Below are 17,665 nucleotides of genomic sequence, written 5' to 3'. Positions count from 1 at the left end.
CCTGGCTGGCCAGGAAGTCCCCTGGGATCCTCCTTTCTCCAATCCCAACTCTAGGATTACAGGTGCATGTAGCCATGCCTGCTTTTTTTATGCGGGCACTGAGACTCAAACTCAGGTCCTCATGCTTGCCCGAGCAGTTTACCTACTGAACCACCTCCCAGCCCTAGATAGCTTTCTGACATCTTTCTTTCTTTCCTTGGGGGATGTTCTGTAAGGCAAATGTGTTAATAAATAAAACACTGATTGGCCAGTAGCCAGACAGGAAGTATAGGCGGGACTAACAGAGAAGAGAATTGAGGGTACAGGAAGGGAAGAGACTGTCTGGAGCCGCCACCAGGACAAGGAAGATGTAAGGTACCAGTAAGCCACGAGCCTCGTGGCAAAGTATAGATTAATAGAAATGGGCTAAATATGAGTAAGAGCTAGACAATGATAGGCCTGAGCTAATGGCCAAGCAGTTTAAATAATATAAGCGTCTGTATGTTTATTTTATAAGTGGGTTAAGGGACTGCCGGGGCTTGGCGGGACCCGGAGAGAAAACTCCAGCTACACGTGTTTATGGGTGTGTATCTCTCTGTGTGTAGGTGAATGCAAGTGCCCTGGGAAGAAAATATCAAAATCCCTGGAGCTGGAATCGTAAGTTGTAAGTTGTAAGTTGTAAGGCACTTGATGTGGGTGCTGGGAACCAAACTTGGCTCCTCCACAAAAACAGTCTCTCCAGCCCCACACTGATTGGTTTTCTTGAAACAGGGTCTCACTGTATAGCTCCAGTTCACCTGCAACTCGCTATGTAGATCAGTTTTACCCTCAACTGGCAATGATCCTGCTTCTGCCTTCCTAATGCTGGGATTCCAGGTGTGGGCCACTGTGCCCTACTGAAGTTAATCATTTCACTGCAGGTAGCCCTTGAACCACACTGTAAGAAAAACAGCCATGGGACTAAAATAAGCACACATTAGACTTTTCTTAAGCTAGACTGCATCGTGGACTCAGTGGTCAAGAGCACCAGCTGTGGGGCAAGAGCGATGTCTCAGTGGATAAAAACACTTGTTCTTGCAGAGGTCCAGGAGGCAAGTACCCCCATTAGATAGCTCACAATCTCCCGTCACTCCAGTGCTGGGAAATCTGATGCCCTCTGGCCTCCTGGGTATCTGCATGGACATGGTACATATAGATGTGTGCCAACACACATATACATGGATAAAAATAACAACTCTTTAAAATATAATAATGATAATGATAATAATAATAATAATAATAATAATAATAATAATAAACATCAGTTGTAGACTAGTATGATGGCTCAGCAGGTAAAGGTGCTTTGCTGCCCAACCTGCTGTCCTGGGTTCCATCCCCAGGACCCACATGTTGGGAGAGAAACAATTTCCTCATATTGTCTTCTGAACTCCATGCGCGCACGCGCGCGCATACACACACACACACACACACACACACACACACACACACACACACACACACACACAAACACACACACCAAACTGGCTGTCCAGAGCCTTATTCACCCCCTCCACTACATCCATCATCTTCTTCACTTGTTTATGTGTTTGTTTCCAAAGCTGAGCATCAAACCTCAGCTAAGCGCCCGCCAGCACGGAGCCCCACTCAGGGGCAGCTAGCCTCAGCCACCATGTACTTCTGAGGATGCCTTGATCCCTCCTACTTCACAACCACCCGTTCACACGGAGGCAGCGCTGTGACTCTTGGGGGTAGGTCTTGTCCACACATCGTCGCGTCCCCCACCTCTGACCCAAACCTCTCAGCTAGTCCTATTCCCGCCAAGACCGAGATTCTGTCTCTCTGGCACCCGTGGCAGGACCACACCAGACGGAAGCTACCGGCGGATTCATTTTCTCCTATACTCATGTAGGGAGCCATCGTGGTCCTCGGTACCCGTGGGCTGGAGAGGCGGCATGCCAAGGAGGAAAAATGCGGGTTTGAGGTGAGGAAGATGAGCTCCATCACTAGGTGGACAGGTACCCATTTCCCCAACTTGCTTCGGAAGGAAGGAGTACTCAGACTTTTGTGTGTTAAGTGGTATGGTCTCAAACCCAGGACAAATGGTTGAGGTGCCCATTAACATATCAAAGTGGACTCTGGATGCCAAGTTCTCCCAGCATCCCTCAGTCTTTACCCATTACAGGGCCCTCCTGACTGGCATGCCCCCGCCCCCCAACTCTCCAGTTACCTCCCCACACTCCTCTGGCTCCTATATAACTCAGCCAATTCCGCTATCCCACTATCCCTGCCAGCCTCCTGGCCCAGGCGGCTCCTCTCCCCTCCCCTCTCCTCCCATGTCCTGGCTCAGGCTTGTGTTTACTCTGGATTCTCCCAGATGTCTCCATAACTGCCTATGTTTTCCCTCATATCTAGAATAAACCCCCTCCACTGGACCTAGGAGCAATCATGTCCTTCCTTTTTCATTTCTTTTTCTTTTTCTTTTGGTTTTTCAAGACAGGGTTTCTCTGTGTAGCTTTGGAGCCTGTCCTGGAACTCGCTCTGTAGCCCAGCCTGGCCTCGAACGCACAGAGATCCGCCTGCCTCTGCCTCCCGAGTGCTGGGATTAAAGGCGTGCGCCACCACCGCCCGGCCTTGGACCTTATTTTAGAGTGCGCATGTGTGGATTCCTTGCCATCGACGTGGAGGTCAGAGGGTAGCTTGCAGGCATCGATTCTCTCTCCACACTACGTGTGGATCCCTGGGGATACAATCAGGCTGTCAGCTCTGGCAGCAGGCACTTTTACTCACTGAGCAATCCTACCAGCCCTGGCCTAGTAATTATCTTTTTCTTTCCTTCCATGCCAGGGATGGAACTGAGTGTGGTGATTGATATGTTGTGGACCCTAATAAACTTGCCCGAGGATCAGAGGACAGAGCCAGCCCCTAGATTAGACACAGAGGTCAGACACTGGTGGCACACACCTTTTTTTTGTTTTGTTTTGTTTTCCAAGACAGGGTTTCTCTGTGTAGCTTTGCGCCTTTCCTGGAACTCGCTTTGTAGACCAGGCTGGCCTCGAACTCACAGAGATCCACCTGGCTCTGCCTCCCGAGTGCTGGGATTAAAGGCGTGGGCCACCACCACCGCCCGACGGTGGCACACACCTTTAATCCCAGTACTGGGAAGCACACACGCCTTTAATCCCAAGAAGTGACGGCAGGGCAGAGGAAGGTGTATAAGGCGTGAGGAAACAGGAACTAAAGTAGTTCAGCTGAGACCCCTTCCGGTGAAGACTCAGAGGATTTCAGTCAGAGGATGCGTGGAGTTGGTGAGGTAACAGGGGGTGGCTGTGGCTGGCTGGCTCTGTTTCTCTGCTCCTCAAGGCAAGCTTTATTAGGGTGCACAGTGTATCACCACAACCGAAAGCCTTGAACACGCTACACAAGCACCCTGTACAGCCAACCTCATCCCCCAGCTGCAACAGGTAACTTTTCATCGAGCAATCGTTTCTTCTCCAGTGGGCCGATCGATGCACGGGATCTCCAAATACTTTTAAGCCCTTGCTGAAGAAGCGAGAGAGAAAGGCAAAAATGAAAAGCGAACACGAGACAGAGAGGCCAAAGGAAGAGAAGCAGGCAGTCGACGACTCCGCAGTGACACTCATTCCTTTATTGTCAACTGTGTTCATCTCGACAGGGCTGAGGCCTGCAGGCTGCCGGCAGCACCTCGCCGGGGTGCATTTCAACTGAACAGAAAGGCTCCGTCCTAATCCAAGGGGACAGAGGCTCGGGTTTTATATATATATTTGTATTTATATATTTATATAGTACATATGTCCCAGACAGTCGTATGTATAGAGTGACAAGAACGGGCCACTTTGTACCTTTAAAGACCATAGCAACAGACATGGAAATTTGGTCCTTATTAAGGCCCTTACTTTATCAATCAAATGTCTGATACATTAAAAAAAAGTGGGGGGGACAGACTGAGACCCAGGACCTCTGGTGGCTCTGTCCCTAGGGTATCTTACATTGCATGTAGCGCCCCCTGCACAGGTAAACACGCACAAACACACACGCACACAAACACACATATACAATACCACAGGCGGGGGCTCCTCCTCTGACCACACCTTGGGCCTAGCCCTCAGGCTGGGGTGCTGAAGTGGGGTCTATTGTGCTATAAGACTGTGAGGGACAAGGGACTCAGACAATGTGGAGTCAGTGTGTCCAGGTGATGAGTGGGGTGGTACATGCAGCTTCATCTACAAATGGCAACGCGGTTAGGGGGAGGTCCCGCGCTGCCCAGGTCACATGGGGAGATTCCTACACACAACTCCTGCCCCAGATACAGCTAAACCTCTGATCCGAATCCTGAGTGTCAAATAATCACAGGGCTCTGCTGGAAAGCTAAGATTGCCTTGAAGGTCAGACAGCCAAGAGGCCCAAGGGTCTAGTCCAGCAGAACAATAGAAAAAACACAACAGTGGAATTAAAGCAAGTGATCCTCAGCCGGGCGGTGGTGACTCTCGCCTTTAATCCCAGCACCCGGGAGACAGAGCCAGGCGGATCTCTGTGAGTTCGAGGCCAGCCTGGTCTACAGAATGAGAACCAGGACAGGCACCAAAAAACTACACGGAGAAACCCTGTCTCGAAAAAACAAAAAAACAAACAAACAAAAAAAAAAAATGCAAGTGATCCTCGGAGGAGAACGTGATTGGTGTCAGAAGAGCTTAATTCCCAGAGAAGAGAATGGTCCACTGCCCTTTGCCACACACAAAACTTGCAGCAGATCTATCAGCTTCATGCATTACATAAATCACAGACCCGCGCATAAGCCAGGGAAAGGGACTCCCAACATTAGGGCACCTGAAATCCTAACTTCCTGTTCGCTCGCACCACTGAAATGACCCCTTACCACCCACCAAAATATACATCTTGAAAATAAATCAACATATTTGGCAGTATGATCCTTACTAGTAAGAGAATTTAGTTAATTTTTCAACCAATAGATAATAAAGTAGTAAACTGTTCAATGCTGACGGCAGAAATGACAATTCCTAATCCAAGAAATGGTGTGCTCATCAACATCTTTTGAGTAGCTCCAAGGCTTGAAAAAGATTAGATATAGGGCTAGGCATAGTGGTACACGCCTGTAATCCCAGCACTCTGGAGGCACAGGCAGGAAAATGGCTGCAAGTTTCAGACCAGCCTGGTCTACACAGTGAGTTCCAAGCCAGCCAGGGCTACACAGGGAGACCCTGTCTCAACATGAAACAAAGCAAACCAAAACAACAGAAACAGAGGATCATGGACGTTCCCTAGAGACACATCCAAGAAAGCAATTAGGGAAGGAATGTAAGTTTGTTGTAGGATAAATAGAACTGGATAAATTTAACTTAAATTTAAATATTTAAATTATTATTTATTTTCTCTCTCTCTCTCTCTCTCTCTCTTTTTTTTTTTTTTTTTTTTTTTTTTTGCTATGGCGCCAAGGAAGATCTTAAACTTCTGATCTGCCTACCTCCATCTCCCAGGTGCTGGGATTATAGATGTGAGCTGTGATACCCAGTTTTTATTTTTAAAATGCTTTTATATATATGCAGTCCCACAAAGTTGCTTATAGTCACTCAGGTTGAGGCAGGAAAATTGCCAATGAGGATAGCCCATTCTATATAAGGAAACTTTATTTCAAAAAAAAAATAAATAAATCAAAGCTGGAGAGATGGTTCCATGATTGACAGCACTTGCTGCTCTTCCAGAGGGACCCAAGTTGAGTTCCCAACATCTGCATTAGGCAGCTCCAGGGGATCTGGCGCCCTCTTCTGGCCTCTGCAGTGACCTGCACACACATGCACATACCCACCTACAGACACAGACCTACAAATAACTAAAGATTAAATACATTTCTTACATTCAGGTTTAAACTGAGTATGGTGGTGCATGCATACCTTTAATCCCAGCACCTGGGAGATGGAGGTAGGCAGATCAGAAGTTTAAGATCTTCCTTGGCGCCATAGCAAAAAAAAAAAAAAAAAAAAAAAAAAGAGAGAGAGAGAGAGAGAGAGAGAAAATAAATAATAATTTAAATATTTAAATTTAAGTTAAATTTATCCAGTTCTATTTATCCTACAACAAACTTACATTCCTTCCCTAATTGCTTTCTTGGATGTGTCTCTAGGGAACGTCCATGATCCTCTGTTTCTGTTGTTTTGGTTTGCTTTGTTTCATGTTGAGACAGGGTCTCCCTGTGTAGCCCTGGCTGGCTTGGAACTCACTGTGTAGACCAGGCTGGTCTGAAACTTGCAGCCATTTTCCTGCCTGTGCCTCCAGAGTGCTGGGATTACAGGCGTGTACCACTATGCCTAGCCCTATATCTAATCTTTTTCAAGCCTTGGAGCTACTCAAAAGATGTTGATGAGCACACCATTTCTTGGATTAGGAATTGTCATTTCTGCCGTCAGCATTGAACAGTTTACTACTTTATTATCTATTGGTTGAAAAATTAACTAAATTCTCTTACTAGTAAGGATCATACTGCCAAATATGTTGATTTATTTTCAAGATGTATATTTTGGTGGGTGGTAAGGGGTCATTTCAGTGGTGCGAGCGAACAGGAAGTTAGGATTTCAGGTGCCCTAATGTTGGGAGTCCCTTTCCCTGGCTTATGCGCGGGTCTGTGATTTATGTAATGCATGAAGCTGATAGATCTGCTGCAAGTTTTGTGTGTGGCAAAGGGCAGTGGACCATTCTCTTCTCTGGGAATTAAGCTCTTCTGACACCAATCACGTTCTCCTCCGAGGATCACTTGCATTTTTTTTTTTTTTTTGTTTTTTTTTTTGTTTTTTCGAGACAGGGTTTCTCCGTGTAGTTTTTTGGTGCCTGTCCTGGTTCTCATTCTGTAGACCAGGCTGGCCTCGAACTCACAGAGATCCGCCTGGCTCTGTCTCCCGGGTGCTGGGATTAAAGGCGAGAGTCACCACCGCCCGGCTGAGGATCACTTGCTTTAATTCCACTGTTGTGTTTTTTCTATTGTTCTGCTGGACTAGACCCTTGGGCCTCTTGGCTGTCTGACCTTCAAGGCAATCTTAGCTTTCCAGCAGAGCCCTGTGATTATTTGACACTCAGGATTCGGATCAGAGGTTTAGCTGTATCTGGGGCAGGAGTTGTGTGTAGGAATCTCCCCATGTGACCTGGGCAGCGCGGGACCTCCCCCTAACCGCGTTGCCATTTGTAGATGAAGCTGCATGTACCACCCCACTCATCACCTGGACACACTGACTCCACATTGTCTGAGTCCCTTGTCCCTCACAGTCTTATAGCACAATAGACCCCACTTCAGCACCCCAGCCTGAGGGCTAGGCCCAAGGTGTGGTCAGAGGAGGAGCCCCCGCCTGTGGTATTGTATATGTGTGTTTGTGTGCGTGTGTGTTTGTGCGTGTTTACCTGTGCAGGGGGCGCTACATGCAATGTAAGATACCCTAGGGACAGAGCCACCAGAGGTCCTGGGTCTCAGTCTGTCCCCCCCACTTTTTTTTAATGTATCAGACATTTGATTGATAAAGTAAGGGCCTTAATAAGGACCAAATTTCCATGTCTGTTGCTATGGTCTTTAAAGGTACAAAGTGGCCCGTTCTTGTCACTCTATACATACGACTGTCTGGGACATATGTACTATATAAATATATAAATACAAATATATATATAAAACCCGAGCCTCTGTCCCCTTGGATTAGGACGGAGCCTTTCTGTTCAGTTGAAATGCACCCCGGCGAGGTGCTGCCGGCAGCCTGCAGGCCTCAGCCCTGTCGAGATGAACACAGTTGACAATAAAGGAATGAGTGTCACTGCGGAGTCGTCGACTGCCTGCTTCTCTTCCTTTGGCCTCTCTGTCTCGTGTTCGCTTTTCATTTTTGCCTTTCTCTCTCGCTTCTTCAGCAAGGGCTTAAAAGTATTTGGAGATCCCGTGCATCGATCGGCCCACTGGAGAAGAAACGATTGCTCGATGAAAAGTTACCTGTTGCAGCTGGGGGATGAGGTTGGCTGTACAGGGTGCTTGTGTAGCGTGTTCAAGGCTTTCGGTTGTGGTGATACACTGTGCACCCTAATAAAGCTTGCCTTGAGGAGCAGAGAAACAGAGCCAGCCAGCCACAGCCACCCCCTGTTACCTCACCAACTCCACGCATCCTCTGACTGAAATCCTCTGAGTCTTCACCGGAAGGGGTCTCAGCTGAACTACTTTAGTTCCTGTTTCCTCACGCCTTATACACCTTCCTCTGCCCTGCCGTCACTTCTTGGGATTAAAGGCGTGTGTGCTTCCCAGTACTGGGATTAAAGGTGTGTGCCACCGTCGGGCGGTGGTGGTGGCCCACGCCTTTAATCCCAGCACTCGGGAGGCAGAGCCAGGTGGATCTCTGTGAGTTCGAGGCCAGCCTGGTCTACAAAGCGAGTTCCAGGAAAGGCGCAAAGCTACACAGAGAAACCCTGTCTTGGAAAACAAAACAAAACAAAAAAAAGGTGTGTGCCACCAGTGTCTGACCTCTGTGTCTAATCTAGGGGCTGGCTCTGTCCTCTGATCCTCGGGCAAGTTTATTAGGGTCCACAACATATCAATCACCACACTCAGTTCCATCCCTGGCATGGAAGGAAAGAAAAAGATAATTACTAGGCCAGGGCTGGTAGGATTGCTCAGTGAGTAAAAGTGCCTGCTGCCAGAGCTGACAGCCTGATTGTATCCCCAGGGATCCACACGTAGTGTGGAGAGAGAATCGATGCCTGCAAGCTACCCTCTGACCTCCACGTCGATGGCAAGGAATCCACACATGCGCACTCTAAAATAAGGTCCAAGGCCGGGCGGTGGTGGCGCACGCCTTTAATCCCAGCACTCGGGAGGCAGAGGCAGGCGGATCTCTGTGCGTTCGAGGCCAGGCTGGGCTACAGAGCGAGTTCCAGGACAGGCTCCAAAGCTACACAGAGAAACCCTGTCTTGAAAAACCAAAAGAAAAAGAAAAAGAAATGAAAAAGGAAGGACATGATTGCTCCTAGGTCCAGTGGAGGGGGTTTATTCTAGATATGAGGGAAAACATAGGCAGTTATGGAGACATCTGGGAGAATCCAGAGTAAACACAAGCCTGAGCCAGGACATGGGAGGAGAGGGGAGGGGAGAGGAGCCGCCTGGGCCAGGAGGCTGGCAGGGATAGTGGGATAGCGGAATTGGCTGAGTTATATAGGAGCCAGAGGAGTGTGGGGAGGTAACTGGAGAGTTGGGGGGCGGGGGCATGCCAGTCAGGAGGGCCCTGTAATGGGTAAAGACTGAGGGATGCTGGGAGAACTTGGCATCCAGAGTCCACTTTGATATGTTAATGGGCACCTCAACCATTTGTCCTGGGTTTGAGACCATACCACTTAACACACAAAAGTCTGAGTACTCCTTCCTTCCGAAGCAAGTTGGGGAAATGGGTACCTGTCCACCTAGTGATGGAGCTCATCTTCCTCACCTCAAACCCGCATTTTTCCTCCTTGGCATGCCGCCTCTCCAGCCCACGGGTACCGAGGACCACGATGGCTCCCTACATGAGTATAGGAGAAAATGAATCCGCCGGTAGCTTCCGTCTGGTGTGGTCCTGCCACGGGTGCCAGAGAGACAGAATCTCGGTCTTGGCGGGAATAGGACTAGCTGAGAGGTTTGGGTCAGAGGTGGGGGACGCGACGATGTGTGGACAAGACCTACCCCCAAGAGTCACAGCGCTGCCTCCGTGTGAACGGGTGGTTGTGAAGTAGGAGGGATCAAGGCATCCTCAGAAGTACATGGTGGCTGAGGCTAGCTGCCCCTGAGTGGGGCTCCGTGCTGGCGGGCGCTTAGCTGAGGTTTGATGCTCAGCTTTGGAAACAAACACATAAACAAGTGAAGAAGATGATGGATGTAGTGGAGGGGGTGAATAAGGCTCTGGACAGCCAGTTTGGTGTGTGTGTTTGTGTGTGTGTGTGTGTGTGTGTGTGTGTGTGTGTGTGTGTGTGTGTGTGTGTGTATGCGCGCGCGTGCGCGCATGGAGTTCAGAAGACAATATGAGGAAATTGTTTCTCTCCCAACATGTGGGTCCTGGGGATGGAACCCAGGACAGCAGGTTGGGCAGCAAAGCACCTTTACCTGCTGAGCCATCATACTAGTCTACAACTGATGTTTATTATTATTATTATTATTATTATTATTATTATTATCATTATCATTATTATATTTTAAAGAGTTGTTATTTTTATCCATGTATATGTGTGTTGGCACACATCTATATGTACCATGTCCATGCAGATACCCAGGAGGCCAGAGGGCATCAGATTTCCCAGCACTGGAGTGACGGGAGATTGTGAGCTATCTAATGGGGGTACTTGCCTCCTGGACCTCTGCAAGAACAAGTGTTTTTATCCACTGAGACATCGCTCTTGCCCCACAGCTGGTGCTCTTGACCACTGAGTCCACGATGCAGTCTAGCTTAAGAAAAGTCTAATGTGTGCTTATTTTAGTCCCATGGCTGTTTTTCTTACAGTGTGGTTCAAGGGCTACCTGCAGTGAAATGATTAACTTCAGTAGGGCACAGTGGCCCACACCTGGAATCCCAGCATTAGGAAGGCAGAAGCAGGATCATTGCCAGTTGAGGGTAAAACTGATCTACATAGCGAGTTGCAGGTGAACTGGAGCTATACAGTGAGACCCTGTTTCAAGAAAACCAATCAGTGTGGGGCTGGAGAGACTGTTTTTGTGGAGGAGCCAAGTTTGGTTCCCAGCACCCACATCAAGTGCCTTACAACTTACAACTTACAACTTACGATTCCAGCTCCAGGGATTTTGATATTTTCTTCCCAGGGCACTTGCATTCACCTACACACAGAGAGATACACACCCATAAACACGTGTAGCTGGAGTTTTCTCTCCGGGTCCCGCCAAGCCCCGGCAGTCCCTTAACCCACTTATAAAATAAACATACAGACGCTTATATTATTTAAACTGCTTGGCCATTAGCTCAGGCCTATCATTGTCTAGCTCTTACTCATATTTAGCCCATTTCTATTAATCTATACTTTGCCACGAGGCTCGTGGCTTACTGGTACCTTACATCTTCCTTGTCCTGGTGGCGGCTCCAGACAGTCTCTTCCCTTCCTGTACCCTCAATTCTCTTCTCTGTTAGTCCCGCCTATACTTCCTGTCTGGCTACTGGCCAATCAGTGTTTTATTTATTAACACATTTGCCTTACAGAACATCCCCCAAGGAAAGAAAGAAAGATGTCAGAAAGCTATCTAGGGCTGGGAGGTGGATCAGTAGGTAAACTGCTCGGGCAAGCATGAGGACCTGAGTTTGAGTCTCAGTGCCCGCATAAAAAAAGCAGGCATGGCTACATGCACCTGTAATCCTAGAGTTGGGATTGGAGAAAGGAGGATCCCAGGGGACTTCCTGGCCAGCCAGGCCAGCCCATCAGTCAGCTCCAGGTTCAGCGAGATCGCATCTCAACCACTAAGGGTGGCGAGTCAAAGAAGGAGGTACCCTCCAATGACCTCTAGCCTCCATGGGTGCACACCCATGCCTCCTGCATACACACAAAGGAGACACACGCACATGCACACGCACACGAAGGCTATCTAGAGAGTCACACACAAACTGCATCTCCGAGAAAGGACGTTGCACAGAGGAAAGTGGAGTGGCCTTGGATTGAGAAAACGCTCAGCAGGAGGAAGTCGGGGTTCAGGGGCCCCCACTCCAGGCCTCCAAGACCTGGCAGCAAAGCTAGTTAAAACTGACCTCCAAACTCTCTTGGCTGATGCAGGAATTTCATGAATGTCATCTCTAGAAAGAAAGAAAAAACGTGATCTGCTCTTATTATTTATCTTGCTACTCAGTGGCAAACTCCCTCTCTCCACGGGGATTCTGGATGTTTTGCTCACCCTGGAAGCAATGATTCCTGCTTCAGATACCCTCTTCCACACCTCATGCGCATCCTCAGTTGAGGGATGTGACGGTCCCCTTTGATGTGCAAAGCAGACTGCTCTCTCTTCTTTGTTACCGCAGACATCAAGGCTGCTAGCTGCCGCTGTTGTGACAATTTACAGTTGTTCGTGGCCCTTTCTCCTTGTCAAATTAAGTACATATGTTGATTGCGTTTTGTTCCAGTTAGGGCTGAAAAAAAAAAAAATGAAAAAAGGAGTCGGGGCAGAGCCTGAATGGGATAAAGTGATTATGGCTCTCCGTGTCTGGTGCCCTCATCACTCAAAGCACGCACGGTTCACCTCTCCCACCAACTGGAGGCCCTGGATATCAACCAACCCTACACCTCCAGTCTCCAGAGCGAGGAGCTTGAGTCCACCACCACTCAATTTGCTTTACAAAGGAAAATTATTCAGAGGAGCTTCTGGAAAACTCTTCCATTACTCTGGGTGGGGATGAAAGAGGGTGAAGAGGGAGAGGGAGTAAGATGTTTAAAAAGTGAACTAGAGAATAAGGGTGGGATATAATATTAAACACACATGCGTACACGCACGCGCACGCGCACACGCACACGCACACGCACACGCACACACACACACACACACACACACAAGCAAAAACCCCCAATGAACATATCCACCCACACCCAGAAGCACCTATACAAAAGACTTGTTATCAACTAGAAAATGGAATCCATTTGCAGAGAATGATTTACAATATTCCTCATTTCATCAGTAGAGTGAAAGATATGATCATGGCATTTCAGCAAGGAAGGGAGCAGCATTCATTCACTGATTATTAAATGACCACAATGTGAAAGGCCTTGTATTTGTTAACAATGCTTTAGGCAGCAAGTCCTGGAGTAACTCGAGTCCTAAGGCAGATTCCACTCTGGGGGTCCCAACAAATCGGGTCCAGACCCAAAACAAAACAAAAAGAATAATGGTGAAAATTAGGGGGGAAAAAGCTGAGAGGTAACTTAGTATGTTGAGTTGCCTGGCATTCGCAAGGCCCTGGGTTTGATCTTCAGCGGCACATAAAACTGGGAGGGATGGAACACTTAGACAACACAGGCAGAGGATCAGGAGTTCAAGACCATCCTTGGCTACATAGTGAACTCAAGGCCAGCTTGGGATACCTGAGATCCTGGCTTGACAATAAACGAGGAGAGAGGAGACATCACTGTGTGGGGAATAGATTTGTCTTGTCACAAGACACTTGGCCATCAGACCTGTTCCTGGGATCCAAGGTGATTGCTGGAGTGAGTGAATGACTCAGAGCAAGGGAGACATACAAAATAAAGGTATATGTACTCATGTTTTTAATCTTTTTTTTTTTTTTTTTTTTTTTTTTTTTTTAGCTACTCAGATATTTACAGGGCCCAATGAGCAGCCTGCTTTTAGCAAAAATAGTCTCCATGTCTCAGTTATACTCACTCAGCATGGCTATTTTTCACCAGGTTCACAGCCAACTACCTTTTTTTCCATTAATTTTTTTTTTCTTTTTTCTTAAAAAATTTTAAAAAAATAATTTATTTAACTTTATTTTATGTGTGTTGGTACGAAGGTGTCAGATCCCCTGAAACTGGAGTCAGAGATAGTTGTGAGCTGCCATGTGGGTGCTGGGAATTGAACCCAGGTCTTCTGGAAGAACAGTCAGTGCTCTTAACCACTGAGCCATCTCTCTAGCCCCTTTTCCTTTAAAACTTTTTAGATATATTTATTTTACGTTATGTGTATGAATGTTTTGCCTGCATGCATGTATGTGTATGAACCTGTTGAATCCTCTGAAACTGGGATTAAGGACAGCTGTTAGCTACCATGTAGATGCTAGAAATCAAACCTGAGTCCTCTTCAAGAGGTCTTAACTGCTGAGCCATCTCCCCAGTGCCCCCAAAATAGTATTTTTTTTTTTAAAAAAAATAATGTCTCAAAAAACCAAAATAATAATAATAATAATAATAATAATAACAACAACAACAATAATAATAATGAGTCCTCCATTTACAGCCTTGGTTGGTATGGCATTTTTTCCTATGTAGACAGGCTGGCCTTGAACTTGTGATAATACACTTGCCTCTGCTTCCCAGGTGCTGGGATTAGTGTGCACCGATACAGTTGACTTCCCCGTTAAATCTTGAGCAGAATACTGCAAGAACCTCCTAAATGGTCTCTTAGCGTCTACTGTTGCTTTTACTCCCTGGTCTGTCCCTCTCATTCAGCCCATCAATGCTGTCCTCCATAGAATAACACACTATAGCTAGGCACTTGGGAGGCAGATGCAGGTAGATCTCTAAGAGTTTGAGGCTAGCCTGGTCTATGAGTTCCAGGCCAGCTAAAGCTACATAGTAAGATCCTGTTTTTCTTCTTCTTCTTCTTCTTCTTCTTCTTCTTCTTCTTCTTCTTCTTCTTCTTCTTCTTCTTCTTCTTCTTCTTCTTCTTCTTTTCTTCTTCCTCTTTTCTTTTGAGAACCAATTTCAAAAAGGAAAAAAAAAAGGAGATGTTATAGCAAAATATATTTAAATTGTGGACTATGGGCTGAGAATGTCATTCAATTGGTAGAGTACTTGCCTAGTTTGCATGAAGCCCTGGTTTCCATCCCCAGTACTGAGGAAGCAGAGGCAGGAGGATCAGAAATCCAAGGTCATGCTTGGCTAACATATCAAGTTTGGGGCTAGCTTGAGCTACATGAGATCCTGTATAAAATAAATAAAATGAAACACAAGCCATTTATAATGATGGTACAAATGGGAGGCTGAGGGTAGAGGATCACAGTAAGTTTGAGGCCAGCCTGGGCTACACAGTGAATTTCAGTTTAGCTTGGGCTATCAAATCCTGAAGGGGGGAGGGAAAAAAAAAAGTCTGGGCATCATGGTATATACCTGTAATCCCAGCATTCATGAGATAGAGGCAGAAGGATTGGAAAAGTTGGATGCCAACCTGGTCTCCACAGTGCATTTGAAGCAAGCTTGATCTTCTCTGGGGGAAAGAGAGTAAAAGAAGGTCTTATGATTACCTTGCTTAACGTTCCCCAAGACCTCACTGTATTTGATTTTGTGCCGGGGTCACAGGTGAGCAATACTTTGCCCAACAAAGAAACAACAATGGTTGTCAAAAGACACTTGATTCGGGTTAGGTTTGTTGCCAGTGATAAGCAACTGAAATATGTATGTCCACAGAAGCTCTGGGCATTGTTTATTGCTTGGTGATTGCTGTTGAGGACATTAACACCTTGGCTCTTCTGGTCTGCCCTGTGAATGAGTCCAACATTCTCTGGTCAACAGGAAACCCTTTCAGACAGAGCATTCATGCTTTCGGGAAGGGGTTGTCAGCAAATACAGGAACTTGGGTGCTGGGCAGATATGACTGGGACCTGACACATTTGCTACAACCTCAGAACCTCTTTTTCTGCAGCTTAGAAACATGTGGACTCAGAAGTCTGAGACAGGAGGACTGCTGTGAGTTTGAGGTGAACCTGGACTACCTACTAAGACTTTGTCTTGAAACAAAACAAACAAACAAACAAAACCAAAAACCACTGTGTGGAGTGAAGACTGGAGAGAAAGAGACCCCTGTGAGGAGCCAAGAACTCTGGACGGATATAGCTCCAGGAGCCATGCCACCCCTGGGGGCGGGGAGAGGGGATAGGACAGACGCGACAATGTAGAGCGCCGGGGTGGGTCTATCAGAACCTCTGACTTTGGGTCTGATCTTGTTCTTTCCCACCTTGCTACCTGTGTGAGAGCAAGTGCTCACAGCTGATGGCCTGTGGTTAGATCCAAGTCTAGCTCTCCCCATCTCCCCATATTGCTTGAGCTTGTTGTTGCTCTCTGTTCCCTGGCTGCTGTGGCCCCTCTCATCCCTTCCCAGACTCCTCACTAGTCTCTCTCCCTCTCTCTGAGGATTTGTTGTAGTTCTAATTCTGGGTATGTATGTGTGTGTGCCTGTGTTCATGTATGTGCAGGTGTCCCAGGAGGCCAGAGGTGTCGGATCCCCTGGAACTGGAGGGACAGACAGTTGTGAGTTAACTGGTGTGGGTGCTGGGCATCGAACCCAGGTCCTCTGCAAGAGCAGCACACACTTTAACCTCTGAGTTATCTGGCTGGTCTGGGTCTTGCTATGCGGATCAGGATGGCCTTGAACTCAGAGATCTGCCTGTTCCTGCCTTCTGAGTGCTGGGGTCAAAGGTGAGCACCACAGTACCTGGCTTTATACAGATTTTTATTTTATTATTTTTAATTATATATGGGTATGTGCACCTGAGTGCAGGTGCCCAAGGAGGCCAGAGGTGTCGGATCCCCTGGAGCTGGAGGGGCAGGCAGGAGCTGCTCAGTATGCTGGGAACCGAATTTGAGGCCTCTTCAAGCACGACAAAGGCTCTTAACCGGTGAGCCATCTCTCCAGCCCTGATGGAGAGCTCTTGTCGGGAGTGAAAGGGACAGTGTATGAGGAAGAGTTTGGTATAAACCTGGACACCAAATAGTGGCAGGCCCCACCTCCAAGCAGACAAATTGGGTCAGCAATGCCACTGATCACAGTCTGCTGGCCCGAAGGTTTTAGACAGTTTCAGGACCAGGTCTGCCTAGAGACCCAAATGCGGAAGGCAGCTGAGAGGGAACCTCGTGATGGTGATGACATGATTTATGTTCAAGTTCGTCCTGTTCTGCTCACACCGACTTCGCTCTGCTCCAAATCAATGCTTTCCTGTTCTCAGGACTTCCAAAGCTTAGAGAAGGATTTTTCTTTTCTTTTCTTTTTAGAAGATTTATTTATTTATTATGTATACAGTGTTCTGCCTGCATGTATGACTGCAGGCCAGAAGAGGGCACCAGATCTCATTACAGATGGTTGTGAGCCACCATGTTGTTGCTGGGAATTGAACTCAGGACCTCTGGAAGAGCAGTCAGTGCTCTTAACCTCTAAGCCATCTGAGAAGAATTTTTCTAAAGACATTCAATGAGATGGAATGTCAGGACCTCTCGGGGTGAATTCCTCCATTACCACTTTATAAGGGAGAGTACAATAGATGTGCTGTCCTAGGGTCCAGACTTGTTCCCTGGTACCAAATGTTGTGAACTGACATTTCAGAGTATCTTGGAAGGTTACCAGAATACATTTTCTGAGCACTCAAAAAAAGATAAAAAGAGAGGCCAGGCCTGTCAGCAGCACACGCCTTTAATCCCAGCACTCAAGAGGCAGAGGCTGGTGGATCTCTGTGAGTTCGAGTCTAGCCTGGTCTACAGAGTGAGTTCCAGGACAGAGTCAGGACTACATAGTAAGACCCTATCTCAAAAAATGATTAATTAATAATTAATTAATAAAAATATTAGCGGCGTGGAGGACTAGGTAGATAGCATAGTTGCTCAAGGTTTGCCACAAGCATAAAAACTTGAGCTCAATTCTCAGCACTCACATAAACAAACCAGGCCAGGTGACTGTGGCGGCTGAGACAGTGTATCCTTGGGGCGCTGGCCAACCAGCCTAGCCTAATCAGCAAGCTTCAGGGCAATGAGAGACTCGGTTTAAAAAACAAGGTGGATGGCACTTGAGGAATGACCTCTGATCTCCACAGGAACACACACAAGCACATATACCTACCTGCATGCACACACAGGAACACACACAAGCACATATACCTACCTGCATGCACACACAGGAACACACACAAGCACATATACCTACCTGCATGCACACACAGGAACACACACAAGCACATATACCTACCTGCATGCACACACA

At 47.3% G+C, this 17,665-nt stretch overlaps 2 protein-coding genes across 4 annotated transcripts in view; one reads left to right on the top strand and one right to left on the bottom strand.

Moving 5' to 3' along the window:
- LOC143270189 (putative Polycomb group protein ASXL2) overlaps nt 1–5,417 on the top strand; it is a 198,582-nt gene extending 193,165 nt beyond the window's left edge. Inside the window, exons 10-11 of the transcript XR_013047187.1 lie at nt 585–643; nt 1,578–5,417. The gene's annotated coding sequence lies outside the window, so the exon portion shown is untranslated. The remainder of the gene's footprint in view (nt 1–584; nt 644–1,577) is intronic.
- Nucleotides 5,418–5,619: 202 nt separating this feature from the next.
- LOC143270194 (uncharacterized) overlaps nt 5,620–17,665 on the bottom strand; it is a 32,626-nt gene continuing 20,580 nt past the window's right edge. Inside the window, exons 2-7 of one of the 3 annotated variants that reach the window (XM_076559189.1) lie at nt 11,888–12,119; nt 11,745–11,789; nt 10,777–10,828; nt 9,453–9,524; nt 6,100–7,938; nt 5,620–5,962 (exon numbers count right to left, since the gene is read on the bottom strand). In XM_076559189.1, the coding sequence (XP_076415304.1) occupies nt 7,708–7,938; nt 9,453–9,524; nt 10,777–10,824 (351 nt within the window). In that variant the 5' untranslated portion in view covers nt 10,825–10,828; nt 11,745–11,789; nt 11,888–12,119 and the 3' untranslated portion in view covers nt 5,620–5,962; nt 6,100–7,707. Of the gene's footprint in view, nt 5,963–6,099; nt 9,836–10,769; nt 10,829–11,744; nt 11,790–11,887; nt 17,626–17,665 lie in introns of those variants that run through there. The other 2 variants (XR_013047197.1, XR_013047196.1) reach the window with 2 other exon arrangements.

This window comes from Peromyscus maniculatus, chromosome 22 (assembly GCF_049852395.1).
Source record: "Peromyscus maniculatus bairdii isolate BWxNUB_F1_BW_parent chromosome 22, HU_Pman_BW_mat_3.1, whole genome shotgun sequence".
Classification (NCBI taxonomy): domain Eukaryota; kingdom Metazoa; phylum Chordata; class Mammalia; order Rodentia; family Cricetidae; genus Peromyscus; species Peromyscus maniculatus.
Note: the sequence above shows the minus strand (reverse complement) of the source record. Positions and strands in the feature narration are given on the sequence as shown.